This window comes from Pan troglodytes, chromosome 20 (genome assembly GCF_028858775.2).
Source record: "Pan troglodytes isolate AG18354 chromosome 20, NHGRI_mPanTro3-v2.0_pri, whole genome shotgun sequence".
NCBI classification, from domain to species: domain Eukaryota; kingdom Metazoa; phylum Chordata; class Mammalia; order Primates; family Hominidae; genus Pan; species Pan troglodytes.
In genome coordinates this window covers 44,540,684-44,550,418 of record NC_072418.2, presented here as the reverse complement: position 1 = coordinate 44,550,418, position 9,735 = coordinate 44,540,684, and the positions used below count along the sequence as shown (strand labels likewise).

Below are 9,735 nucleotides of genomic sequence, written 5' to 3'. Positions count from 1 at the left end.
CCCCCTGAGCTCATCCTGCACTGCATGGAGTTGGGCATCCTGGGGACCCACAGTGAACAGGACCAAGGATGACCTGACCCTGCAGTCTGGAGGTCAGAGCCCACCTCTGCCCAGGGGCCAGGGCCAACTCATACCACGTGGACCCTGGTCAGCATCCCTGGGGAAGCCCCTGACTTTTACCACAGGGTTCCTCTTGCTCTCCAGGGGCAACATTGCACACAGACAACACAGGAAATGGATTCCCCTAGACAGGAACCTGGCTTTGCTAAGGAGGTGGAGGTGAAGCCTGGTTTCCATACTTTGCTCCAGCAGGCCCTTCCAGTCCCTCCCATGTGCCTGCTCTGTCTCTCCTGATCCTTCCTGGAGCCTCTGAGGATCCTGCTTTGCCAGGATTCTCTGCTCAGTTCTCCACTTTCTCCTGGTATCATGCATGGGGAAGGTACAGTGACAACAGGACAATCACCTTCACAGAGGACAGAGGCCACCCGGGATGGTAAGGGAGAACATGCACAGGCCCTAAGCCACAGCTCAGCCAACAGAAACGGAGAGGGAGGATCTCCCTGAATCCCTCCTCAAGGACAGCAGAACCCAGAGCCACCCACCTCCCTCCACCACAGTCCTCTCTTCCCAGGACATGCAGGACACCTCCCTCCACATCCAGGAGCTGGGGATCCTCCTGAGACCCCCAGGCCTGGATCTCTGTCCCTGGGTCAGAGGCAAGGCTGGTGACACTGGAGAGAGAGGACTGGTCCCCCCCGTAGTCGCCCCCCATTTTCTATCCCACAGAGCCACCTCTGTCACCTTCCTGCTGGGTATCATCTCACACTCCCTGAGTATTGGGGAGCATGAGGAGACCTGGGGGCCCAGCTGGGTCTCTGTGTCACAAAAGGAAACAGTTCCCCAAGTTTGGGAGACCCCAGAGTACCCCTGTTTGTGGTGACATTCCCAAAGGGTCAGTGCAGGGGTGACAAGTCACCCTCTCTGGGGACAGGGGACTCCACCAACCCTGATTCTCAAAGTGTGGTTAGGAAACTGTAATGTACACAGAAGAGAAAGGGGAAGGAGGGACAAAAAAGGCAGAAATGAGAGGGGAGGGGGCAGAGGGGTGACCTGGGAAGAGCCCCGCCTCTGCCCCTGGCCCTGGGAAGTGCTTCTGCCCGGGAGGAGGCTCAGCACAGAAGGAGGAAGGTCAGCAGCCCCGACAGCCGACAGTCACAGCAGCTCCGACAAGAGCGTTCCTGGAGCCCGAGCTCCTCTCCACAGAGGACAAGCAGGCAGCAGAGACCATGGGCCCCCCCTCAGCCGCTCCCCATGGAAGGCACAGGCCCTGGCAGGGGCTCCTGATCACAGGTGAGGGGAGGACTCTCTGGGAGTGGTGGGAAGAGGGAGCACAGAGACTGACTGGGGTCTCTTGGGTAGGAGGGGATAGAGGGCTTCTGGCTGGGGTCTCCTGGGGCTCTGAGAGGGGACTGAGGGCCTCTGTTGGAGGCTGGATAAGGGAGAGAACATCAGAGAGGGGCAGGGGTCACAACAGAAAAATCTCAGTGAACTGGAATTGGTAAAAGGCAGGAAAATCTCAAGTGTTCTCTCGTCCTGGTTAATCATCACTGGCCACTACATTTTGAAAAATGATAATAACTATACCAGATGACACTTCAAATAAAAACATAACCAGGGCATAAAACACTGCTCTTAGCCAACAACCTCAGACACTGGGAAATAAACCTCAGGACTTGGAGGCCCTGAGAATGCTCATGAACTCATCCACAGGAGTCTGCAGCCTGTGCCAGGCACTGGAGTGCAACCAAGATCACACAAGTCCCTGCCCTCACAGAGCTCACGCTCTCATGGGGAGGAAGACAGACACCCAAAGAGATCTAGAATGTGAGGTCAGGTGCTGACAAGAGCCCTGGAGGGAACAGAGCAGGGAAAGGTCAGAAAGGGAAGACCCAGGGTCTCTAGAGGAGGTGTCAGGGGAGGGGTCTCCCAAAAACACCCTGATGTGAGCAGGATCTGAGGGCAGTGGGGAGGGAGCCATGCAGACCCCTGGGGAAGAAGATTCCACCAGGGAAATGCCAAGGTCCAAGGTGTTGAAGGAATGGGAGTCATGCTGCTGACCCAGTGGGACACACACACACACACACACACACACACACACACACACACTCCAAGGCTGAGGGATGAGGAGACCTGCTGAGGACCCAGGGCCTTATCTTTCCATCCCACTCCATAGGTCCCAGTATTGACTGATGCTGTCTTCACCTCCTAGCCTCACTTTTAACCTTCTGGGACCCGCCCACCACTGTCCAGTTCACTATTGAAGCCCTGCCGTCCAGTGCTGCAGAGGGAAAGGATGTTCTTCTACTGGCCTGCAATATTTCAGAAACTATTCAAGCCTATTATTGGCACAAGGGGAAAACGGCAGAAGGGAGCCCTCTCATTGCTGGTTATATAACAGACATTCAAGCAAATATCCCAGGGGCCGCATACAGTGGTCGAGAGACAGTATACCCCAATGGATCCCTGCTGTTCCAAAACATCACCCTGGAGGACGCAGGATCCTACACCCTACGAACCATAAATGCCAGTTACGACTCTGACCAAGCAACTGGCCAGCTCCACGTACACCGTGAGTGATTCCCCCATACCTCTGGGTGTTGGGGGTCAGTTCTGCTTCACACACATGAGATTGTCAGGCCTGGGCTGTGCCTGCATCCCCCTCTGCATTTTGTCCCGTGTTGAGATTTGGGCATTTAGTGCAGGACACACACATGGTAGGTAAACTTCAACAGATCAGAATTCCTTTCCTGTATCCAGGCCCTGCAGACACTGATGGGGGGCGCAGGGGGCCTCAGCAGGGGGAGGTCAGTCTCAGCCAAGCACCCCATGCCCTCCCCATGAACCTGACCCTGAGAAAGACCCTGGAGAACTGGGTCAGGGCCTGGCCTGAGGGGGTCCTGGGAACCTCACAAAAGCTCAGCCTCAGGACTCCTGACTCCATGTGACCCCGGGAAGCCTGTGTCAGGGCTGGGGTGTGGTCTCCTGGGCAGGGCTTACTGGGAGCAAGGATTTACCAGCTGTCTGCGGGCTGTGGTTCCTGAAGCTTCTCACCAGTGAGGGCTCAGCTCCCAGAGTCTCATCTAGACAAGGACAGAGCCTACCATTTTCCCTGGGACTCAGCCTGGAGAGGGCAGGGGGACAGGATTACTAGGGCATTGGTCCCCTGAATGACGAGCTTAAGAGATGCCCTTGGGCAGTCAGTGGCCCAGGGGTAGGAACAGAGGGGAGAAAATGTTCCTGGCAGCTTCTTGTCCACCGGGGATCATGCCCAGGGGTGCTCTCCCATGGAGGCAAATAACAGATGCTGTTGATGTGAACACCTCCTCTGTGCCAAGCTTCATGTCAGATCCTGTGAATAATTTAAAGTTCATTCACAGACAAAGTGGCAAGCCGCAGACCATTTTCCATTTACATATTGTATGGAGGGGAAACTGAGGCACAGAGAGATTACAGACACCGGCCATGGTGGGCAGATCGCAGCTGGCAGAGTCACATGAGGACCGTCTGCAGCTACTGCCACGTCCTCTCCTTCATCCCTGGTGCCTTACTAGGTGTCTGTGGACCTCAGAGCAGCCACTGGTTCGGATGTTTTCTTCTTAGGTGTCTACAGCTCAGAGGGGGAGATTCTGGTCTGGAGAGTTATGAGTAAATACAGAATTCATCAGTTTTTTCTCAACTAAATCACCTGCCTCAACAATCAGTCAGTGCTGGGGAAGTTCAGGCCTCCTCGCTCAGGTCCACACCCCGCATCTCTGGACATGAAATCATGTGTTTCCTGATGTGTGGGCATCATTCCAACGGGAGGATAAAGGGGAGGGCTTTGCTTTCTCTCCCCATTCACACCCTGCACCAGCCAGGGCCCAGTGTGAGACACATACTCCGTAGTTCTCTCATGAAGGAGGGAGGGAATGAATGAAGGAATGGTCTATAACCTCTTCAGAGACAGAGACCTGGATACAAGATCCTAGGAGGTTCTGGGCCCAACATGAGACACACACTCTGTAGTTCTCTTATGAAGGAGGGAGGGATTGAATGTAGGAATGATCTATAACCTCTTCAGAGACAGAGACCTGGATACAAGATCCTAGGAGGTTCTGGCCACACCTGTTTTCTGTCCCTCTAGGGCCTAAGACCCATGTCCCATTCATCTGGCCTGTTTCTCCTAAATTTGCCCCTGGGAGCTGAGTCTCATCTGACCCTGGGGCTGCAGGGCTGTGGGAAGGTTTTCAGGGGAGGGATCAGGCTTGCGGGTAGCCTTACACCCTGGAGCTCTACCTGGTTCTCACCATGAATATCCCATAATAATCTCCCCTATCCTTTCTGGGGAGTAGAAAAAAAGTAAACATTTAAAAATGTGCCAGAGCATCTGTTCTTCTTAGCAAGTTCAGATAGTTATTAGTTAGCAGGAATAAATCATTATTTTACCAGAGCCTCACCTGCTGGGGGTTTATGGGAGCCTAACTGACCGAGGGGGGTGGGAAATATCCAACTCCAGCCCCCTCTAGCCATCATGTCCCACCTAAAGGAGAGAAAAAACTGAGAGGCACTTGTGACATTCACAGCCCAGGGCACAGACTCTATCCAGGACCACAGAACCCCTCCCTCCCCACACTCACCACCGCATCACTGAACGCCTGCTCACCCAAGTTCCTGTTGCCCAGTACATCATGTCCTGGCTTTCAACAAAAACTACAAGACAGACGAGAGGCAAAAAAAAAAAAAAAATAATAAATAAATGCAGTTCGAAAGACAGAACAAGCATCAGAACCAGATGCAGATGTGGCAGGGATGTGGCAGGGATGTTGAAATTATCAGACCAGGAATTTAAAACAACTCTGGGGCCGGGAGCGGTGGCTCACGCCTGTAATCCCAGCACTTTGGGAGGCCGAGGCAGGCGGATCACCTGAGGTCAGGAGTTCGATACCAGCCTGGCCAACATGGCAAAACCCCGTCTCTACTAAAAATACAAAAAATTAGGCAGGCATGGTGGTGGGCGCCTGTAATCCTAGATACTCGGAAGGCTGAGGCAGGAGAATTGCTTGAACCTGGGAGGCGGAGGTTGCGGTGAGCCGAAATTGTGCCACTACACTCCGGCCTGGGCAACAGAGCGAGATTCCGTCTCTAAAACAAACAAACAAACAAACAAAAAACAATACTGGCTAATATGCTAAAGGCTGCAATGGAAAGCATAGACAATGTGCAGAACAGACGGGTGCTGTGAGCAGAGAGATGGACAGGCTAAGAAAGAATAACAACAACAACAAAATATATATATATGTGTATATATATATATGTATATATATGTGTATACATATATATGTATATATATATGTATATATATGTGTATACATATATATGTATATATATGTGTATACATATATATGTATATATATGTGTATACATATATATGTATATATATGTGTATACATATATATGTATATATATGTATACATATATATGTATATATATGTGTATACATATATATGTATATATATGTGTATACATATATATGTATATATATGTGTATACATATATATGTATATATATATGTGTATACATATATATGTATATATATATATGCTAGAGATCAAACTCACTGTAACACCTGGATCTCAGGGTGGTTGTGAGGATGTTTATTAGAAGATTAAAGAGATTAAAGCAGAGTTATACACAGGGTGAGAGCTCAGTTGATGCTATCAACTAGTATTCTTATTTTTTTGATGTTGTTATTAGCAATAAAATCAGGAACAATGCAGTAAAAATTTGGTTTTATCATGTACGAGTTCTGTGACCTTCTTTGACTTACTGAGGCACTGTAAGTCTCAGATTCTAACTCTGCAGATGGGAGTGAAGCCCCCCTCCCTCAAGGTGATGTGAGGATGAGATGAGCTATAGGTAGGTTGCTGCCCACTGTGCCTGGCACATGGAAGGCCCCTGAAAATAGTCAATGAACATCATCCCCGCTCATCAGCATGGAGTTGACAGTGAGGGCTCGCTCTCTGTGACAATCATGGAATGGAAAAGAAGTAACAAGGGGAAGACTGGGCGCGGTGGCTCGTGCCTGTAATCCCAGCACTTTGGGAGGCCGAGGCGGGCAGATCATCTGAGGTCAGGAGTTCAAGACCAGCCTGGACAACATGGCGAAATTTCATCTCTACTAAAAATATAAAAATTAGCCTGGCATGGTGGCACAAACCTGTAATCCCAGCTACTTGGGAGGCTGAGGCAAGAGAATCGCTTGAACTTGGGAGATGGAGGTTGCAGTGAGCCGAGACTGCGTCAGTGCACTCCAGCCTCAGCCTGGGTGACAGAGCAAGACTCCATCCAAAAAAAAGAAAAAGAAAAAAGCAACAGAGGGAAGAGGTGTGACATGAGAGGAGGAAGGGATTTAAAGGTATAGGAGCAGGGTGAGGTGCAAGCATCTGTGGAAGAATGTAGGAGTTGGTACATCCCAGTGTGTCAAGTCTGAGACACAGAAAATGGTGCAACCGTGGAGAGCAAGGGAGTCAGCTATGAGGACAGCCCAACAGACCACACTCAGGCTCTGGAGCATTTCCTTCCTCCCTGACTATGCCCCTGCCCTGCAATGCCCCTTATGGTTTCCCTTGGAGCAGACTTGGGCCTCGTCCCCTTTGCCTTCCCCTTTCTGCAGAAAACAACGTCCCAGGCCTTCCTGTGGGGGCCGTCGCTGGCATCGTGACTGGGGTCCTGGTTGGGGTGGCTCTGGTGGCCGCCCTGGTGTGTTTTCTGCTCCTCTCCAGGACTGGAAGGTACCGCAGCTTTTCCCCAGCCTCCTCCCACCCCCTAGGCTGACCCCAGTCCAGGAGGAGGGAGACCCCGCCCTGTATTCAGGGCCAGGCTTTCCGCATCCTCCCAAGGAATCCTTCCCTCTCATTCCATGGCTCCTCCCTTGCCAGCTGCTGATCCTAGGCTGCCTCCTCCTTTATGAATGTGGCACAATTAAGGTTGCACCCCTGAATGCTGTCCTAGTTCCCTAACACAGCAAAGCCACAGCTGCCTGGAGGGAGGAAGGGAGGGAGGGAGGGAGGCAGATAGGACGGGAGTGCTCAGAACCTGGTACCTTCTGCTGTTCATTGAATTTACCTACCCAGTGAGGAGGGATTTGCAGGCTTGAGATCCATGGTGGGGGTCCTGGGCATGGTCACGCAGTGGGGAGTGGCAAAGCCTGGACAGGCTGGCTGGGGTCAGCACCCCATCATGATTGATGGCCCTGAGGTGTGAGACGGGAGAACCTGGACCTCAGGACCTGCTGTCCTTTATGTCTCTTGCCAAGGGGTGGAGAGAGAGAGGACAAGGCCATTGCCCCATTTCAGCATCTCCAGGCCTGAAAGGAGGATCTGGCCATGGCAGGGATACTGAGTTCTGGGAGAATATGATACATGCTCCTTGCCTCCCCATGCCCCCAGCTCCCCCAGTGTCCTGCACACACAGGTGGCCCTGCTTTCCCTCTGGGGCCTTGACCCTTCCTCTCAGGCAAACGCAGGTGGTCTGATTCCCTCCCTGAGTCCTCAGTCCCTTTCCTGCATCCCTGGGTCAATGTTCTCCTCACCCGGCATCTGCCTGGGGGGGTCCTTCCTCTCTGGCCAGGACAGACGTGACTGCTTAAGGCCTATCCTCAGCTCCCCGTCCTTGGCCGCTCCTACCATGAAACTGATGGAGACAGGAGGCCTTCACTCCAGTCCTTGAAAATGGAGTCCCTTCCTTGTCCTTTATTCTGCCCCTAAACCTGTGATTTCTCCCTGCACCCTCATGAATAATCCTGACCTTTCCTAGGGCCAGCATCCAGCGTGACCTCAGGGAGCAGCCCCCAGCCTCCACCCCCGGTGAGTGTCCCTTCAGCCCAGGTGTGGGAGCCCCTAGGCCTGCCCTACGGTGTCCACTCCTGCCAGTCACCCCCTGGGGGCCTCTGATCCTTTCTTTGGGGCTGCAAGGAGGATATCAGGAAACATGACACAGGGGACCCCGACTGTCTTGGTCAGACTGATCTGTGGGCTCTGGGTCGTGGGTCATCTCCTCGACCTCAGCTGCTCAGGTCTCCCCTGGGAAGAGGCTCCCTCTCCCTGATTCTCTGGGAGCTGAGGACCCCCACACTCTCCTGCAGGAGGGGCCCAGGCTCTCCTCCCACCCTGCTGCTCACTCCTGTCTCTGTCCCCAGGCCATGGTCCCTCTCACAGATCCACCTTCTCGGTAAGCCTGTTCCCTCCCCAGCCCTTTTCTCCTGGGGTCCCAACAGTGCAGGCTCAGGGCAGGGGGACCTTCAACCCCACAGCACAGCAGTGACCCACTTTTCCCCAGAACAGTCAGGTCAAAGTGAGTGCCTCCGGCCAGGATCCGGGCCTCTCTACAGGGCCAGGACCACCCATGCCCTGTGCTCACCCCTCCCTGGGACCCTCTATCACCTGAGGGGAACCCTGGAGTCCAGCAGGTGCAGAGTGGACACTGGGACCATCAGTCAGAGACCCACATTAACAAGGGTGCGGGGTGGGCCCAGCCAGGACAGGGGTCAGGGTGTTGTGTCCACACTGGGAGGCTGAGCTCAGGGGCAGAGCTGGTCAATCCTGAGGGGAAATGAGTGGAAGTGGAGGCAGGGAAGTAAGTCCTGGCCGATCAGAGACAGGAACCTTCCAGGCTGGGCTTCCGTGACCCTCCCTCCCTGTCCCCTGACATCTCCTCTCTCCCCTGCCCAGGCCCCTCTACCCAGCCCCAGAACAGCCACTCCCATCTATGAGGTGAGTGTGGGCCATGGATGTTCTGGTCCCACAGGCTCCAGGGGACCCAGGATCTGCCCCCACCAGCACCTGGCTGAGCTCTGAGATTCAGGAAAATGCAGTGAAAATGAGAACAGGGGGAGGTGAGCAGAGGAGGGAGGGGCCTGGGAACAGGGACCCCCTGAGCACAGCCAGGTTCAGCCCCGGAGCAGCCCTGGGTGGGCCCAGAGCCTGGGAGATGCCAGACACTGTTCTGAGAAGGCTACAGGGGTTGAGGCCTCTTCTCTGTTTTTACAGGAATTGCTATACTCTGACGCAAACGTTTACTGCCGGATCGACCACAAAGCAGATGTGGTCTCTTAGGTTCCTCTGGGAGCTGCTCCTGTGGGTTGATGGAGCGTCCCCGAAGCTCCCAGCCCTGGGGACGGGAAAGACATGAAGCCTGAGCCAGAGAACCAGCTCTGAGTCCTGAGGAGACACAGGCCTGGGGACAGGGAGGGATGGGGGTCTCTGCTGAATATCTGGAGACCCCTACAGACTGCCCTGGGCTCTGGGTGGGCCAAGGCAAAGGCTTCCCATCACCACAGGAAGCAGGGGCTTGCAGGGAAAGTGAATGGGCCTATGGCCCACCCGGGGTCACCAGGAAAGGATCTGAATAAAGAGGACCCTTCCTCTCATTGGCTCTTTTTCTGCTCGTGGGAACTTAGCAGAAACTCACCTGAAACTCCGTGTCCATTCTCTCCCGGGTCACACAGGGAAAATATCTCCACCTTGTCTCAACCGCAGTCTCTCTTCCCTGGGAGGCAGAAATAGGGGGTTGGGAGTCAGGCTGGGGTGGGCCCTACACAGGAAAGGGCAAGATTCACATGAGCCCTGCCCAGCCAGCCGAGCGCTCAGCTGTCCTCACACTACCCCAGGGACCAAGGCCATGCACAGCCCCAGCCTG

General features: G+C 53.7%; 1 protein-coding gene across 5 annotated transcripts; it reads left to right on the top strand.

Annotated features, from left to right (window-relative positions):
* The first annotated feature begins 1,135 nt into the window (after window positions 1–1,135).
* On the top strand, window positions 1,136–9,466 carry CEACAM4 (CEA cell adhesion molecule 4). Of its 5 annotated transcripts, XM_016936059.3 has the most exons (7): window positions 1,154–1,350; window positions 2,270–2,629; window positions 6,713–6,830; window positions 7,855–7,904; window positions 8,237–8,268; window positions 8,769–8,810; window positions 9,087–9,466. In XM_016936059.3, the coding sequence occupies exons 1-7, from the start codon at window positions 1,287–1,289 to the stop codon at window positions 9,150–9,152; spliced, it is 732 nt and encodes a 243-aa protein (XP_016791548.2). In that variant the 5' UTR covers window positions 1,154–1,286; the 3' UTR covers window positions 9,153–9,466. The 5 variants fall into 5 exon arrangements, with proteins under 5 accessions (XP_016791547.2, XP_016791550.2, XP_016791548.2 ...); XM_016936058.2 differs by lacking the exon at window positions 9,087–9,466 and having other exon boundaries at window positions 1,136–1,350; window positions 8,769–9,078; XM_016936061.3 differs by lacking the exon at window positions 8,769–8,810 and having other exon boundaries at window positions 1,143–1,350.
* The last annotated feature ends 269 nt before the right edge of the window (window positions 9,467–9,735 follow it).

Bases quoted from the DNA above. Each gene is read 5' to 3' on its own strand.
- CEACAM4 (XM_016936058.2), top strand. From the start codon at position 1,287: ATGGGCCCCCCCTCAGCCGCTCCCCATGGAAGGCACAGGCCCTGGCAG. The intron at 7,905-8,236 runs GTGAGTGTCCCT...CTCTGTCCCCAG, and splicing joins GCCCCCAGCCTCCACCCCCG to GCCATGGTCCCTCTCACAGA. The intron at 8,269-8,768 runs GTAAGCCTGTTC...TCCCCTGCCCAG, and splicing joins CTCACAGATCCACCTTCTCG to GCCCCTCTACCCAGCCCCAG.